Source organism: Seriola aureovittata, chromosome 3, assembly GCF_021018895.1.
Source record: "Seriola aureovittata isolate HTS-2021-v1 ecotype China chromosome 3, ASM2101889v1, whole genome shotgun sequence".
Taxonomy (NCBI): domain Eukaryota; kingdom Metazoa; phylum Chordata; class Actinopteri; order Carangiformes; family Carangidae; genus Seriola; species Seriola aureovittata.
In genome coordinates this window covers 1,232,521-1,251,621 of record NC_079366.1, presented here as the reverse complement: position 1 = coordinate 1,251,621, position 19,101 = coordinate 1,232,521, and the positions used below count along the sequence as shown (strand labels likewise).

The window sequence follows — 19,101 nt, the reverse complement described above, 5'->3', positions numbered from 1 at the left end:
AAGAGGCAGGTGTGTAGGTGTGAAGACGATCAGAGAGATACGGAGGTGCTAGGTTGTGAAGTGAATTAAAAGTGGGAAGCAGTATGGTGTTTAACAGGAAGCCAGTGCAGTCTGAGGACAGGAGTCATATGTTCTATTGAAGGGGTTCTGGTAATGATACGGGCTGTTGCAAATGAACTAGCTCCCACCAATCTCCATACTCACCTGCTCCACATCACACAAGCAACTCCACAACCAGCAGCAGTATTTAAGGACGGGGTCTATTCACCATTCTTCGCCAGATCGTTGCGTCTCTTTGGTACTAACTCTACGGCCAAGGTCAGTTTGTTTCCTGTTTTCTCTGTGTCATTTTGAACTTTTTGTAATCCTGTTATTGCCGTGCTTCAGATCCATACTCCTGTTATCCGGCCACAGGCCACGCTCTGCTCCTGTCTCGTCATGCCAGCTTGGATATTGTTTGCCCCCCCCCCGTTTGACCAGCTCTGTGGATCCCAGTCTGTGAGCCCATGTCCGCCATTATCCTGCCAGACTATCTACAGCCCCCTGCCCCCGTCACCGTAACCAGCCCCATTCCACACCTTACCTCCAAAACTACAATAAAAGACCAATACTCCATGTTCTGCCTTGCGATTCTGATCTACACAAAACATCATCTTTATCGATGTTGAGTTTGGGAAAGTTAGAGGACCGTATTGCATTATACTTTTACTGTTCAGAAAGTTCTCTTTACCGACATGCAACTCAGCACGACACTCTCACATCTAAAATGTAAAATAACAAATAAGTAAAAACAAATATTTTCCACTTCCTGTTTTATTATCTTGATTCAGGTCCCGACATCATTCTCCCAAACAACATTTTCCAGTTCCTCCTGGGGGATATCAAGGCGATCAGTTGAGGATGAGCAAAACTTAATGTTTGAAAATTGAACTTAAACCTGTTTATGTAGCCTACTAATTAACTAACGAGATTTTGGCCTGATCATGGTGCATTAGGATTCATGTCTAGAGACCATGAATACACAGTAAGTAGACATCTAACGATCTTCTTCTACATTAGAAGAAAGGACAGACCAACTGAAATCACTATTGTTAGGCTCCATTGCTAGTGAGAAAATATCTCTACTATAGCACATGTTGCCATATGCCACATGAACATCTGCAGCCTCGACAGCAGGTACTGAACTCAAACCTTTCACAAAGAACCACCAGACAGACATAAACGCTGTAAGATACTTACAGTCAGTCAAATAGCAAATTAGAAAGTTTAGCATGACTTCTATTACCCGCTAAGTGTTGAAACCTCTTAACGCCTGCCAGCTGCTTTGAGGCGCTGCCAAAGCAAATCAGCACAATGAAACTTTGAGGATGACGAAACTGACCTCAGAACAGTGTTAATAGAATCTGACTCCTCACTTTTCCATACGTCCATTTTCAGAGAAATTATTTTCAGTCACATTCAAAAAAGTCATCTTGGGTGTAAATTGTCTTGTTTGTCATAATTACAAATTACATGAATTTTGCACTAGGGAATAAATCAAGTATCTATCTATCTATCTATCTATCTATCTATCTATGTATAATTAGAATAATGTACTTCATCGCCTTCGTACATTAAATCTCTGCACTCCATCTGGCCAGTAGTCTGAGACTGCAGCCAAAAACAGCAGTGAGGAAAAACTAGTGGAGAGAAAGAATGTCTTGTGAAACCTCAAAAAGGCCGTGGCTCAGCACCCACAGCCTCGTCACCGGTGCCAGGCGAGAGCCTCTCAGCTTCAACCTTGGCCTCCTTTTCTCTTACCTCAACTCAAGCTTTTTGATTTTGTCACACAAGAAGCAAACACCATTGTCCAATTCTCAAAATACACAACGAGGCTGCATTTTTACTTTGTGTTTTTAAATGACTTTTTGAAGACGTTTGCTTTTCCAACAACAATGGCATGTTCTTTCTGCCGAGGGAAAACAAAACCATTTTTAAAAATAGTGACCATCATCTGTATGGAGGTTTTATCCTATCTTTACTCAAGAGCGTGGTATATCAATTTGAGGGCATGGTTTATCGATTTCATGTTCAGATTTTGTAATGTTGTCTCTCCAAACCCTGGCCTCGTACTCCAGTAGCCTCAGCTCCCGCTTAAATTTGCTCTGTTCCTGCTCAAACTGTGTGCTTGCACTCAGATATATAGCTGCTTGTACACCCCTGTCAAAAACCCCTAACCAATAGAAGGCAGTGTATAGTGTTGACCAATCAGATTATCCCTTCCTCCTTGCAGGTGCGTTCACTATACTTCTTAGAGCATGGCGTACGGGTGGGTACTCTTTAACTGGATTCATCCACTCACACCGCCCAGGGCTTTATTAAATGTGCTTCCCTTGAGTTCTTTGCAACTTTTGGAATAAAATAACATTTCATTAATACACAAGCGCCTGCACTTTTCATTACAATAGCTGCATAGAGTATAATAATAGCTAGATGGCACAGCGCTCCCCGTGGCTGTGCTGGAGGAGAAAACAACATCACCTTCATTGTGACTCAGGAGCGGGAGTCCTTCAAACTGATTGATAAATCATATTTGTGACAGACTGAATAACAGTTATTATTATTCACTAGCTAGTTGTTAACTTGGTGCAGTGTAGTTAGCGCACAGACGGTTTGTCAAAGCTTTACATGATAGAAATCTGTATTCCTGTCTTGTTCTGTGTTTTTTCCTGCTGTTTTTATGTTGCACCTGTGTTTTATTCGTTAGTTACCTGTGTATTAATAGCCTTGTGTTAGGCTAGTTACTATGTGCTTCCTGTCTTGGTTTCTAATTAACCTGAGTTTGGACTTTTTGATTGTTTCTTTTGATGTCAGATTTCTGCTTGCTCGCCTTTACATTAGTTTGCCTGCGCTCCATGGTGCTTTGACTCTGACCACTCAGTCAGCCTTTGTTTTTTTTTTTTGTGTGTGTGTGTGTGTTTAGCAAATTCATGAACTGCGTTTGCTTTGCCTGCGTCTGCATGTGGGTCCTTTTCCCTGTCTTTGCAACAGTTCTGATAGAAATGGCTCCCTACAACACTTTCATTCAATTCTGTGTTAATATCGACCACTGATTAAAGTTTCATGAGTCAGTTCTGTACCTATAACACTCACCACAGTGCCTGCAAAAACATCAGTTTATTCTTTACTTTATTCTGCTGCTTACATTGCATTGTTTCATTGCTGTCACACCGTGGTGAGGTTGTCTTGTCCTGGGTTTGTTTTGTCCTGTCATTTCCTGTTTTATTTTGAAAAGTAACTCTCCTCTTGTTTCAGGTCACTTGCCCTTCCTCATGTGTCTCAGTCTGATTGCCCTAAGTGTTTCCACCTGTGCCCTATTTCCCTCCATGTGTTTAAATAGTCTGTGTTCCCCTTGTCTTGTGCCAGAGTGTCTTCGTCCTTGTCCTGCACCCGAGCCTTTGTCCATGTCCACAGCCATAGTGTTATTCAAAGTAAGCCGTTTGTACCTCGTGAAGAATGATTTTTATTTCGTGTTATTTTTTCATAGATTATCCTAGATCCTCTGCTTAGTGGCGTGAGTTGATTATTTTGGTTTATTATTTTATTAACTCAGGTTTTTCCTCCTCCTGGAGTGATTTTGTTTTCTCTTAGACTTTAGAATTTAGTGACTTCCTCCGGGAGTCAGGTTAGGACTAGTTTTTTCATAGCCATTTATTTTTCACTCTGTTACCGGTGTTTTCAATAAAGCCTATTGTTTTCATATTCTCTGCATCTGAGTCCTGCCTTGAGTCCCTGCCTGACAATTGCTAACACACTGACATTATATCATATATTGTACCAGTTTGTATTAGCAGGTTTACCCACATTTAAAAAAAAAAAAAAAACGCTTGTACCCACTAACTTTAACTAACGGCCTGATGCTTTCAGTCATATTTTGGCCGACACAAAACAAACCCATACTGCTTGCCGTGCATGCGTCTGTGAGACTGCTGCTGGCTGATGCCTTACAGAACCTAATCTGAGTTAAATTAAATACTGCACGGTAATCAACCATGGTTATAGTGATCATTTAAAATAATTTAAACTTAAAACAGTAATACTAACTGTCTGGCATTTTTACTGTGATTTAGTGTGAAACTGGTAACTGTTTCATCTCTACACAGCCCATTCGCAACTGTGTTTTTTAGGCTCTTCTAAAAAATCGTTTCTATGTTGTGCAAAACTGCGATGGGGCTACTAACATAGATATGAGTGTACAAACAAAAATTCATTTGTACATGTGGATCCAAACACGCATAGAGACACTGACACATTCTGGCTACAGTGAACTTCCTGCTCTGATTGAATCAGCTTTAACAATTCATCTAACAAAAGAGCTATTAACCCAGACTGCCACTGCCAGTTCATTAAGTTAACACCTACAGGAAATGAATAAAGCAGCTGAGCTGAAACAATAGGCACACACTGCAGGAGCCAGTCCATTTACAGCAGCTACTTGGGAATGAGCTAACCAGCTGAGAGTATTTACCCACTGCTTCACCACAGCTGACAGTTGATTAAGATGTACATAAATACATAAGGAGTACATTGTATTACAAGGACCCAACACAGGCTGTAAAAGGCCGTCATCTTGCCATTTTCATCAGGTGCAAGTACGACTGTTCCCACCCCTCCCACCCTGCCGAGGTAGAGCTTACATTTAGAAAGATCAGTGCGATTTTGACAGGAAACAGCACCTTAAGTTTTCTGCTTAAGTATGACACCTACAGTTTAAGTTCTTATCTGAGGGAATTACTTAAGTGTGTTGCACAGAATCTCTTAAAAGGTTTCCTTAGTTAAGGGAAAAAAGCTAAGGCATTTGCAGCAGTGAAAGAGATTTTACAATGGTAAAGTTTTACTGTTTCCACAGAGACAGTTGATTTGCTGCCATTAGCACTAAACCTGAGCAATCATTGAGTTGCAGAAAGTAGAGGGATACAACTCTAGATAGTCAAACAAATCATAAACTGACTGCTGGTTTTTTCCTTACTTTGGTCGGTTTTACTTATTTTAATGCACTTGTTTTCTTTATTTCAGTTGTTGTTTGTGCAGCACTTTGTTCAGCTCAAGCTGTGACTTGACTTGATGGATTGGCTCCCTGTAAAATCCCGGAGCTCATGCTGCCCTGTTTACATAACCTGCTCCCACAACGCAGGCTTACTTTTGGTTCCTAGAGCCGAGGTCGGCAAATAAGGTTTTTTTTCTGCATTGCATTAGATGGCACCCAGAACATAATGAAAGTCTAACTAAAGAAATTGATAAAAATTCAACTGGAATTTTCTTTCTTACTGTTCACATATTATACATCACATTTTATACTGAGCTGGTGTTTTTTTTATTTTTTTTTTTTATGTCCGCCATTTCAGAGATCTGTCGAGCAAACAACAGAACATTTGGGGAACTTCATGTCAGAACTTTATTCACAATAAAAGTTCATAATAAACAAGATTCTTGCGCTTTTCTTTTGTAGGCAAAATGGCTAAAGAGCAAGTGGTTCTCTGCAGGTATGTCTGCCTCTGCAGCTGGAGAGACACGTTTGTAGATACAAGGTTTTTCTTGCCACTGTCGCCAAGTGTTTACTCACTGATGGTTGCTCCATATGAAAAGTACCCTGATATAACTTTTGTTAAGATTTGTCACTATATAAATAACTTTGACTTGATCTGGCTGGACTGTGTGCTGATGTTTTCTAATCCAGCTGCAGGAAGACGTCATACTGGGTGATCTTCTTCATCGGAACGTGTTTATAGAAAACAGGTGCTCTAATATCTACAACATCCACTTTTGTGAAGCGCTGCTCGGGTCAACAGCAGCAGGAGTAAACATTAGCACTAAACTACTGCTCGCATGCTTCAGCTATTTTGGGCAAGACATCATTAGCTTCAGGATTTGCTGAGTGAGTTTTCACCACAGTGCTGTTGAGTCATGAAGCAAGTCTTTGTCTCACAAATGCTTGTTCATTCACTACCAAAAGAGGACAGTTCCATGTATTTGAGCATCAGGTCCTCAGGGGCGTCGTAGTTGGGGGGAAAAGTGGGACTGAGTACCAAGGGGGGCCCTCAAAAAGCCTGGGATGAAAAGTTGTTTTCTTGTTTGCAGTTTTTTATTTCTAAATAATTAATGTCATACGTATCTTTAAATTGGCTGAATAAAACGTTTGAGTGACTGAACTGTGCATCTAAAAAATATAGTGGAGGCTCACCATCACCCTTTACAGAAGGCGCAAAATGGTTTAGTCCACCCCTGCATGAGGATTCCCCAAAACAGCAACACAGCTCATCGCAAGTTGAGTGACTGCTAATGCTGGAGTGCTAATTTGCACCAGGACAGTCATGTCTTTGCCCAAGAAAGGGAAATCTGGGTCAGAAAGAAAAGAAAGGAAGGAAAGAGAAAAAAAAGCAAGCTGAGGGAAAACAACTCCTAACTGCTTTCTTTCAAAAGAAAGGTGAGCACAGCAGTTTCAGAATGGTTTAACTTAATATCAGCAGTTGTTTAGATTGAAGGCAGTCAGCGAGGAATCTAGCTTGGAGCATAACAGCATTGTATAGCATGAATTAATCAATGTCATTAATTAATCAGCATTATACCTACAATGTCATATGACATTATATCTATCAAATAAATAAAATACCTAGCAAAGCTTAACATCATGAAACACATGGCCCTTAGTTTCAGAAACAGCCTCAGAGTGGAGCAGCGACAGGTGAGACAAGGTGAGCTCATATAGTGACATATCACAGATTGTTATTACTTGTTTAAATGTGGTATGAACAGTTCATTAGGCACGATCCTAATAACCACTACAGATCCATGTGTACAATTGTCTGCCCAATCATTTGTAAAAAATGTTTTTAAAAATGCTTGAGATATATGGGTGAAGAGAGGAAGGGGCCCACAGAGACTGCTGAGGGCCCAGGGGTTTCATGCTACACCCCTGCATGTCCTCATGATGGATTATTTCCATGAGTGGAAAAAATAAATATTTGGATGATTTAAGTGCAAATATATTGTGGGGATTTTTGACCTGAGAAAGCTTACATTTTAAAAGACAATTCAAATTATATAAAAACATAATCATTCATTCGGTAGCTTGTTTAAATACCCATATATGCATGTTTTTATGAGGATTATGATGAATGAAAATCCATCTTTGTCTTTACATACAAGTAAGATGAACTGGCTCAGAAAATGATTTTACTTTTTTTGTTTACTGAGTGAATCCATCCAACAACCCAGCGGCTGGGTTCAAATCCCAACCATGTCCTTCTGCTGTCATCCCCTCTCTCTCTCTCTCTCTCTCTCTCCCCCTGCCTTTCCTGTCTGTCTCTCTCACTGCACCTTTAGGAATAAAGGCAAAGACATAACTTTGTGAAAACTTTGTGAAAACTCACTTTGTGCCTAAGAAATCAGCTTCATTTTATCATAAAATCCACTGGATAAAGTCTCCTTGTTTTACTGAAACTATATTAAAATTTCAAAATTATCTTAAATAATTGATTTATTATTTCACAGTGACACATGGCAGCTTTTCATTAAAACAATTCAGGAGTGATTCAGGGTCGAGAGAACGTACACACACACACGCACACACACGCACACACACACACACACACACAGACTGTACTCCACTGGTCGGACCACATAAGAAGCCAATTAATAAGCAAACCAACCGCATGCTAGAAACTCTCTTTAACCACAGATGTACTCTGGAGACCAGTAAGACACACACAGACACACAGACACACACACACACAGACACAGACACAGACACACACACACACACACACACACACACACACACACACTAGGGATGTACATGATTAGTTGACTAAATGATTAAATGTTGCTACTCTCAGTAGTTGGCACCAGAAATACTAGTCGGTTAAACTAATTATAAATATTTGATTAATGTACAAGCTGGGCTAATTAACTGCTAACTGCATCTATGATGTGAAACAGACATCCGCCACTAGCTGGGGCTGCCCCCCCCCCCTCTTGTAAACAAACAGGTGGAAGGTGGGACAGATGACAGCGCGGTTTGGCAGAATTTTGATGTAGAAATTGAAAATAAGTTCTATATAACCACCCGACTGGAGCAACGTGTGACCTTCAGCACAGACATGTGATCCTGCAAGGTTAGAATGCTGCTGGTGCTAGCGTTGCTAACTTTAACCACACTAGGAAACCAGTATGACGAGCAGTGTTTCCCATTAATTAAGTAATTTGTCCCACCACAGTTTCACAATGAACTGAAAATGTTTTCACACTCCTCATAACATAAAAGTTATCAAACATAATGGTTTGTGTTATCATGTTATTGTAAATCTTTTCACATTGATTCACTCAGCTCCTCCTTTCCCCTTACTCTCTTTCTCGCAAACACACTGACAACAGGCAGATGTGTCATAGTCACCAACAGTGAATCATACTAGGTCACTAGGCCTTAATGTAGTCCAGATTTAGAACAGCTGGTTGTTCTTGGGTTATCCTATTGGCTTTCCCTCTCTGTAACAGCTCCTGCTCCAAACTGTGTGTCTGAATTCAGATAAACTGTTGCTGCAGTTTCAGTCCCCCTCCTTGCTGCTGTTCGCTCACAGGACCTCTGCTCCCAGATTTCTGCTCTGGACCCGTAATGACCCTGTCAAAATTCCCCAACCAACAGAATGTCAACCAATGAAATCGTCACTGCCTCATGGCGGTTGCCTTCACTTTACTGCTTTGCCTAGCTTCCATCATGGATGTATTATAAGAACTGGATACAGCGCCATCGCTCTGCCTTGCAATTTTCCCCAGTGGCCACTCACGGTATTGCAGCAAAAAATCCCCTGTGGCCCAAAAAGCATTTGTCCCATAGACCACAATAGTAAAAGAGCCGCCTGTAAAACTGTTGACAGGACACCTCCGGTCCAAACACAGTCAATTATTAATATTTGTATTGTATATTTTTAAACGACGGACTTTTAATATTCATAAGAAGCCCACAAAAAGCCCCAAAAAGTTTTTTTTTTCTGGATGACGTCACCGCTGTGTACGTGCACGCGGTCGAGCTGTGTCTCGGGAACGACGATGTTTGCTGGGTTGATGCAAATGCCGTACGGATGTACAAACGTTAGTTGGAAAACTGAATTAATGACATAAAGGTGAGTCTTTGTTTTCACACATCAAGATATTTAGATTTTGTGACTCTGTGTGGCAGTTATTGGTCACTTGTCAGCCTTTGTTCTCAAACGTAATTGTTTTTTAATCTATATATTAGCCGAAATATTAGCTGCGTAACGACTGGATTCACTGATATGACACTGTAAGTGATTTTTAATAGCTTCCTTTTCTTCAGTGAATTTTAATTTGGTAAGTCATTTACCTGACAGGTGATCTTTTCTGTGATCTGTGTGCCCGCAGTCTCTCATCCTAACCGTCCATGACGTCCTCATCATCGTCTCTCTTACTCCCTACATCGTCATTATGTATTCAGTATACTGTATGCTAAATGTTCAATGGCATTCATTATTGTTTAAATTAAATCTTTTTTTAAGAATCCTTTTGATTTATTTTATCTTATTCAAATCAAATGTCTGGGACATTAATGTACTTAATGAAAATATCTGGGTTCTGTGACAGCTATATGAAATAACAGTGACTTAATTAATACATTTAAATACGAGTAAAACGGAAAAGGCTTTGGTGGATCAAAGTGTTAAAACAGATCATCATGGACAAAATCTCAGTGTAAACAATGACCAAAATCAACACGTTTAATTTGATATGCTCCACTATAAATAAGTAGTAGGACTATAAGAATACGTAAGACGTGCTATATGAATATGCTCCAATATAAACAGCAAGAAAGTAAAGCCCTCGTGATAATTTTATCTGACAAGTTGTAATATCTGTCACATGCAGTAACAATTTCTAATAAAAATGCTAAAAAAAAAAACAGGTCAAACTTAATATTTTTGTCCGATTATGATTTACTGTGTTGAATCCAAAGTGATTTTAAGCTCTAAAGCTTTTAACTGAATGACTCGTTTTCCCTTTAACATCACAATTAACTGTCAACACGAACTATCCGTGATATCAACGATCGTAGGTTTAACACCTTCTTACACTAGTGTATATGTTTCATCTTCTGTGACCTACTTCACCCTCCATACAAACAATCAAACAAACAAACACACACACACACACACACACAAACACACACACACACCACAGTTGACATTACATGAACTTAAATAACCAGGCTGCTCAGAGAAACCTGGTAACACAGATAATCCGACAAAGCATTTACATGAACTCCAGTAACCTGGTTATTGTAAATCCACATATACATGCAGCACCTTGGTTAATCGTGTTTCTCCTCTACCTCCACCTTATTCTAGAATCACTTCAGGTGTAAACTGTGTTGGTCCTGAGGTCCTGACTTTATCTGGGGTCTGTATGTGTGTGTAGAGCAGAGCAGGCTGTGAGGGCTGAGCTTCTACACGTTACTTACACGTTAATTTCAGTTTAAATATGTGGCCATGTCGCCCTGTGTAATGGTCTCTCCTTGCATGCAGTTCCTCAGGAGGTACGTTCCCTGTCTGCTCTGTTTTGTCATGCACACGTGTAAAAAGCCGATTGGAAACACAGGGAGATCAAGCTGAGAAAATAGGTTCCACTAATCCCCAACCACAATTACAGTCACAAGGTTTCTTGTTTACATGAGTGTTGCTATGATTAATATTTAGTTTAACATGGTATTTTCTCTTAAAAAGTGAAAAAAAAAAAATTAAGATCAGGCCTTGTGCCCCGCCCACCACCACCTGCTGGCTCCAGGTGGACAGGTGAAAGAGCAGAGAGCATCAAGATGGTGAGAAACATCAGAGAGACTCAGCCACATGTTTGAGCCTCAGTCAGACCCAGACTCAGATGAGGAGTCTGAGACCAGAACCAGAGACTAGCAGATGGATCAGAACTGTTAGCACAGTTAGCATCTTGTATTTGTTTATGTTGTTTGTTAGCTTGTAACTGGCAGTGGCTGACACAGTGTTAGCAGTTGTGCTAATGCTAACTCTCTCTCTGTACTGACAAGGTTTCAGGTTTATTTAGCCCCGCCCCCCATCCCCAACAGTTGACAGGATTGGTTCCTTAGGTTTGTGACGTATGAATCCCTGGCTGTCTGAATCTCTTTTTATGAGACTGTCATTGGTTCACTGCAGTTTAAGGTGGAAACACTCAGTCATGGTGTTGTGTATTATATAAAAACATCATATGAATGTTTACAAGGTGAAACACTGGATTTTCATCAGAGGGGGGTCTTTAAGATATCAGATTACTGGAGAAAGTCAACTGTAACACACACACACACACACACACACACACACAGGCAGAAGTGTGTGTGATGTTTCATCCAGCACCCACAGGTGTATTTCTGGAGGTTGAGCCATGGATCAGACCTTATGTGTTCTGAACGCTTTCATATAACAGAGTCCATATTTGAACAGATAACAGTGAGTATTGATGAAGAGTGTGCTTACAGTTTTGCTGAGGTAACCAGTGGAGATATTCCTGCACTGTTTGTCCTCAGAGTGGCAGCATCCTCCACATCTGTAGACGGACACACAGGGTGGTTTATAGAAGATGTTGGTGGGAGCTCCAAACTCCCTGCCCACGTCGATACACACTTCCCTGGGCATGCACTGAGTCTTCCTCCACTCTGACTCTATACCTGCACACACACAGAAAGTCAGGCCTCCACCACAGCCATGCAACAGATCAGGTTCTCTTTCTATACACTTGGATGGCAACACACAAAGGCAGAAAGACACATTTACAAATATATTCTGATGTTGCCAGGTATGAACTGTGGGAACTTTGGCCAGATCTGAGGTCATTACCAAACCTCGAGTGCATCAAAGTGGAACCAGTGCGATCGCCCGCGACTGATGTCAGCAGTAATAGATTCTTCCTAATATATCAAGTTCCCATGTAATATCCTTTAGTGGTATAGGCAAAAAAAAACGGCAAAAAAATCTAAAATAAATCAAAGTGAATAAAAATTATTTGAAACAAAAAAAACACCTCAAGGATAAACTTACAATGGAACTATAAAAAAGTGCTCAGGATTTCTCTTTTGCTGCTTTGTTTCACTGCTGAAATTTTAGTCCATGCCCTTGTACTATGTAGACGCCACCTTGCTCTCACCTTGAGTAGAAATTGTGATGAAACAACCAGTTTCAATCAGCTCTCACACATGAACCACCCTTTTTCTTCAGATAGTTAAAGGCACCAGTGTGGCCCACAGCTCAAAGGGCGTTTCAGTACATAACCAAAGTTTATATAGGTCACCCGACATCAAGTTCGATTTGGCGCCATCGCAGTGAAGCTTCAGTTTCCAAGGCCCCACTGCCGCTCCCTAGTGATAGGACTCCATACATGGGAAACGAGGCCACACAGGACGCACGGACCGTCAAGGGTCGTCTGCTGTTGACCATCAGGAGCCTGATGTCAGTGAGTGCTGACTTCTTTAGCTCTTCTTCCATATCTGCCAACACTCCCATTTTTCCTGGCAGTCTCCACTATCTCTTTATACTGAAGGTGAGACAGAGGTAGTACAAAGATGTGGACTAACTCACTGTCCATCTGAATATGTATCGCTTATAGAATATATCAAATATAAAATACACAGCATCCTGAAACACCCGACCACACGAGAGGCTGGTGTCAGAACTGAGACTGAAAGTTCAGCAGTGAAACTGAAAAACATGGCAGCAACAGAGAATCCACGAGAAAACTGGACTTTTGTAGCTTTTTATTAACCTTTTCTTAGAAAACTGCAATTACTTAAAGAGCTTAGTACAGCAAGTGGAACATCTTCAGATTCACTGATGATGGACACTAAGGACATGAAACTACATGTGTGGGACAAAAACACTGCACAGAAGTAAACGCTTTGCTTACAGACAGCTGCACTGAGGCAAAATGTAGTTGTAAAGTATCTTCAAAATTCATGTTAAATTGTATTAGAGCGTTTCATGGTGATGCACTTTCCTTATATTGTTTTAGCTCAGTTTAAGACATAATAGTCAATCATACACTGTATTTACTCCACATGTTTCTTTCTATTAAAAACAGGAACAGTGATTATCTCAGACAACTACATCACATTTACCAAATGAGTCTGACAGCAAAGAAACACACTGAGCTTGATGTGAACTAACAAGATAATATGATGCATGTGGTTCTCAGAGTCTGGGAGAAATAAGTTGCAGAGTATGGAGCTCTAAGTGGTGTAGAAACATTTTGTGATCTGAAAGACCAGTTTTCATTAGCTAACTCAGTGCTGCTATGCTGACCTCCCCCTATCTTTATGTATAAAAGTGTAAACATACTTTTCAAGATGTCCAAGTTGAGGTAGGCAGCAGCGAATGTTGGCTCCTCTGAATCTGCCAGCGGCCTCAGACGGCGAGGCTGCGGCCGTTGCGAGAGCTTGGAGGCGGAGGAGGCAGCGGCGGCCGAGAGTTTGGACCTGCACTTCAGAGCGCTCCAGTATGAGGGATAGATAAGACTCATCAGTTCGTCTACGCTGGAGGCTGAACGCAGCTTCTGCTCCATGTCTGGCTTTGGTGGAGAATCCTGGAGGAAAAGAGAGACACCGTCACTGAAGATATCCAACTGACCGGCTAAGAAACACGCTGCAGTGCCCTGCTCAGTGCACGTGGTGCTCCTGTGTGGCGTTTTGGTGTCAGACTCATGGTGCACAGGTGGGAAGACAGTGTAAAGTTCAGCACACCTGTGACTGACAATAATAATAATATTCACTGCCAAAAACATGTCAGTGTGACTGGGATCAGAACTGCAGGGCAAACAGGATCACAGTGTGTGCACTGACTCTAAGTCATCCAGTCGGACTGAGCGACGCTCTTCAGTGTTTCAACCCCACGGATAAATGGACATATTGATAGATCACCACTTCTGCAGATTTGAGGATGTTGATTCTGTTCTACCTTTAGTTCACTGATACGGTCATCCAGATACTGTATATGATACTATACATATGAAAGCTTCATTTTATAAACAAGTGAGGATTAGTGTTGATTTTTCCTGTTATTTTGAGATCTAGTCTTAGTCCTGAGATCAAATGTCCGTGTTAGTTTTAGTCATATCTGGTCGACCTCATCCCTTTTATCTGAGTCTTTTGAGAGTTTTTAAAAAATAGGCCCATAGCTGTCTGTGCAGCAGGTTATTGTGACCTGTAGTTCTGTTTTGTTGCTAGGCAACATCTAGTGGTCGTGGTAATTATGACAAAGTCCACGTCAGGAGGAGGTTGGGACACAGGAGAGCAGTGTTCGATTCCCATGTGAAACTAGCTGTTTTTATTGTAACCATGACAACAAAGACCATGTAATGTTGAGGAAGTACTTATTTTAACCCAAATCACCATCTTTTCTCCTAAGAAAGCCATGATCTTTATTAGAGTGATCATGGCGACAGCCCGTGTAGTTATTACTGTAAGCATGAAAAGCAAGGTGTGGTACGCCTGCCGCTGTAGGGGCGTACCTACGACCTATATGGTTGGAAGAGAAAATCTGGAAATGTTTAGTCGACAAAAATATCTAATCTTTTTTTAATCTTCACATTTGTTCACAAAAATGTTGCAAATATTTTATTTTGTAGTTTCAGTCAAACTGTTTTCAAATAAGATTCACCCAAGACCTGGTTAATTATAAGTTACTTGTTTAAAGGGAGTGAATAACGAATGAATAATGCTGGGCTCTGGTCACTTATTAACTTGTATAATTTATCTACAACGGGATGAGGAGTGTAAAACCTTAATGATGTAGTTATGGAGCTTCCTGCTGACATGATTACTATTGTATAATGTGAAGACAACTGGAGAACTCACACACACCTGAGGGACACCTGTGCTGTTCAATGTGGGCTCACAGGTGACACTGTTTACTCTGACTGTTCAGCTTTAACATAGATTTAGAAATGTATCTCCTGGAGGAGCAGAGAGTCTGAAAACAGGAGCTGTGTGAGAGGCTGACACTGCTGTGGTACATGGTGATACACAGGTTTTATGGGTAATTTCCCTACACACTTCTGCAAGTTATTTTATCCTAAGTTGTATTGCTAACAATTATTGACAATGATGACATGATCAGTTCCAATCAAAGTGCTTGTGGGTAAAAACCAAAATCAAAAATCATATCTCAGTATTTTTTAAGTGTTGAGTTGTGAGTTGTAAGATGTTGGAAACACTTTTATAAAATAAAACTCAAAGACAGGGTTTCCTTCCCTTTTTTAAAATATACAGCTGCAGAACATGAAAATGATACAAAACAAATAACCTATATTAAATGAAAATAGGCCGATCTCTGAGAGCAATAGAGTACAATTACAGGATTTCCTCTTCTGCTTAACAAAATACACAGCTGTGCAAATAACAATAAAAAAGGCAACACGACTGCTCATCTGAGCTTTTAAAATAACTGAACCACTGTTTTTCTGTTACAATACTTACATTTTGACTATAAGGTTTATATCTAGGAATGGGAATCGAGAACAAGTTGAGGAGGAGCTTGAATGTTTGCAGCGACTGGGCATCGTTGAACCAGTCCAGTTTTAAAGGTGGGCGGCTCCCATTGTCCCCATGTTAAAGGAGGACAAGACAGCAAGGATTTGTGGGGATTATAAACTGACGGTGAACCAAGACTCCAAGTCGGCAGAGTACCCATTTTCGCGGGTGGAGGACCTCTTGGTGACCCTCGCTGGGGGGAAGCATTTCACAAAACTTGACATTAGCCACGCCCACCTACAACTGCTCCTTAACGAAGATTCAAAGGAGTACGTTTCCATCAACACTTATAAGGGCCTTTTCAAATACAACCGAGTGGCATCGAGCCCTGCCATTTTCCAAATGGACACTTTGTTGCAGGGGATTCCACATGTGGCCGTGTGTCTGGATGATATTTTGGTCACAGAGGCCACGGAGGAGGAGCATCTGGCTAACCTGGAACAGGTGCTCAGGATGCTCTCATAGGCGGGGCTGTGATGAAGTGGGGTAAGTGTGTTCAGGGCTCAGAGTGTGACCTACCTGGGGCACAGAATCACAGCTGGGGGGCTCTGCCTGGTGGAAGACAGAGTGAGGGCCATTAAGGAGGCCCCAAGCCCCAAAAGCCTCCATGAACTCAGATCATTTTTGAGCATGGTCAATTAGTATGGCAAGTTTCTTCTTGACCTCTCAAAGGTTTTGGCCCCACTGTACAAGCTGCTTTGCAATGACACTAAGTGGGAGTAGGATATGGAGAAGGAGACAGCTTTTAAGGATGTCAAAGAGGTCCTCCACTCAGCAAAGCTGCTGGTTCACTTTGACCCTGCCAAAGACTGTCATAGGACAGAGTTATGTCTGCCCCAACCACCCAACCCATTGGTTTTGCTTCAAGGATCCTGACTGCAGTGGAGAAGGGTTACTCTCAGTTAGACAAAGAAGGTCACCAATACCTCAATGGCAGACCATTTACAATTGTCACAGACCATAAACCACTGTTGAACCTTTTCAGTGAGACCAAATGCATTCCACCGCTAACCTCAGCCAGGTTACAGCGCTGGGCTCTCACGTTGTTAGCCTACCAGTACACTATACTGCACACGGCGGGTAAGGATAATACAAACGCTGACGCTCTGAGTCAACTGCTGTTGCCGAAGACCCTGTCTCCAACAGAGTGGCATTCATCATATCAGGACGGCCCCTTTCCGCCCAGCCAATTGACGGAGCGGGCTGTGCAGACCGTGATTCCCTGAGCATGAGGCTTTCATGTTTCTTGTGCAAATACCGCCTCACGCCACAGACAACGGCTGCACGCACCTCAGCTGAGATGCTGATGGGATGCAGACCCAAGTATGGAGGCGTCAATCACCCAAATATGTTGTTAAACTGAAGGATGGACGTGTTTTCTGCAGGCATCAGGCTCAGAGATGGACAACTCCACAGAGAGGCTGTGGCGAGACAGTCCACTGTGGGAGAGTTTCCCCCAGCAACAGTGCTGAGTTGTTGGTGCCCCCTGATGAGGTGGGACCTCCTCATGCCCCCAACACCGGCCTCTCCCAAACCACCCTCACCTGTGGTGCCTTCTGAGTCACCAAAGGTGCCGTGCCGGTCGCAGCACACTCGCAAACCTCCAGACAAACTGAATATTGGATTGGACAGTCTGTTGAATGGGGGAATGTGACTTATTGTTCACATGTTGCATTAGTGGTTGTGATGCTGTTTAAGTTTAATGTTGAGGTGCAGGCAAGTCTCCACTGTTATTAATTTGTATTCATTTACATAGGGAGGCATTGAAACTTAAAAGGGGGGGGGGGGGGGGCTTTGTAATTGGACAGCATTAAAACGTGATAATGTGTAGTGTGTGTTAACCCTGACCCTGATGTGTTAACATACGGGTAAAGTACACTGTTTATACAGAGTTGACGTGTTCATGAGTTTTCAAGGAGTGAACAAGAGTACCTCCAGTGACTCCGGCTCAGGTGTGTATGTGTGACCCAGGTCGGCCATCTGCCCTGCAGCGTGCTGGATGCTCAAGTCCGTATGTGAATGTATTAATCGTGCAGGTTCAATATGAAGCCAATTGAACGATAGTACATGTCACATGCTTCTTTTTCAAGGTACAAGTTACCACATTTACTATGACAGGTAATTCTTGTCTTTAAATTTCTATCAGACACTGAGCCCACAACAAAACCAAAAGTCTAAAGCCACAGACCAGGACCAGACTTGGCTAAAACGTACACGTAGCCTCAGAGATCCATGTAAATGAGTGTCAAGTATTAATGAACCTGGCAGCTCTATTATTGTCCAGCGTTTCGTTTCAGCTCACAATTCACCTAATTCTTCTTTTCTGACAAATGTATGGGCCGTGTCTATGAATGTTATCTCACTTCCTGTCCTTCAGTACAATTAGATATATGCCATTGTACTATTTATAATAAACAAGCACTTTAACGTCCACACAATCTGTCTGCAAGCAACAATGTGACTGTTCACTGCAGGCAAGGCCATCTCTCTCTCACACACACACACACACACACACACACACATGCTCACACACACACACTGCTGAAACAGTCCATTGTATTTTACTGCCTCTGTAACTGTTTACAGTCACTGCAGAGATAACACACACAACACTCAATTTTCTACTTGAAACATCTTATTTATTTATGAGTCTGTTTGTGTGTGTGTGTGTGCGTTTCTATATGTATATCCAATTTTTGTGTTTGTGCTTCTTTTTTTTACATGTACACGTCCTGTCTGGGTTTCCTCAATGTGTGTGTGTGTGTGTGTGTGTGTATGTGTTTGTCTTTCTGTGTGTGTCCTGTCGCAGTTTCCCCTGATTCTGTGTTTCTGCTTGTGTTTTCACAAATGCACACCCACACACACACACACACGCACACACACACGCACACACACACTGTCCCTTCACATGGGAACAAGCCTTTTCTCTGCCGTCACATCGGCTCAAAGAAACTAAAAGGAACAATTGAGAATACAGCCGTTCTAAATCAGACACCTGACAGAGGAACTACCAGCTTCCTGCAGACTGAGGCTCCATGGACATGAATGAATGACAGCACTTTACCAGTGGAGCGACCACATTTACCAGGTGTTCCTCCTGTTCGAAGTTTGAAGGTTTCAAATTGTCTAGAACGTCAACAGCACTGAACCCGCCAGATGAATCAAAATATTTTCATATAGTTGGCAGTGCATTAAGGTGGTATCAGCCTTTTAAGTTCAAACACAGCAGGAGCTGAATTGCAGCAGTACGGTGTAAAATTTAAGACTCATGTCCAAACAAACTTGAGATGCTCATTCTGTACCAAGTCACGTGTTAACTGCACTTTGTCCACCGCACGCTGCTGTAGCTGCTGTAGCTGCTGTAGCTGCTTCTCTGCTTTACAACAACCAGGATCTACATTACAGCACTGTGCACTGTACTGCACTGCACTTCTTACAGAAGCACTGAAAGGCAAGCACATTTTTTATTTATTTATGTTTTGCCAGGATCATTTTCTAAGTTTTTGTTTTTTTTCATCTTTGAA

At 41.7% G+C, this 19,101-nt stretch overlaps 1 protein-coding gene across 1 annotated transcript in view; it reads right to left on the bottom strand.

The window, feature by feature from the left end:
- vegfc (vascular endothelial growth factor c) overlaps positions 1-19,101 on the bottom strand; it is a 61,743-nt gene that overhangs the window by 26,657 nt on the left and 15,985 nt on the right. The window contains exons 2-3 of the mRNA XM_056371463.1: positions 13,389-13,632; positions 11,535-11,725 (exon numbers count right to left, since the gene is read on the bottom strand). Coding sequence (XP_056227438.1) covers positions 11,535-11,725; positions 13,389-13,632 — 435 coding nt within the window. The remainder of the gene's footprint in view (positions 1-11,534; positions 11,726-13,388; positions 13,633-19,101) is intronic.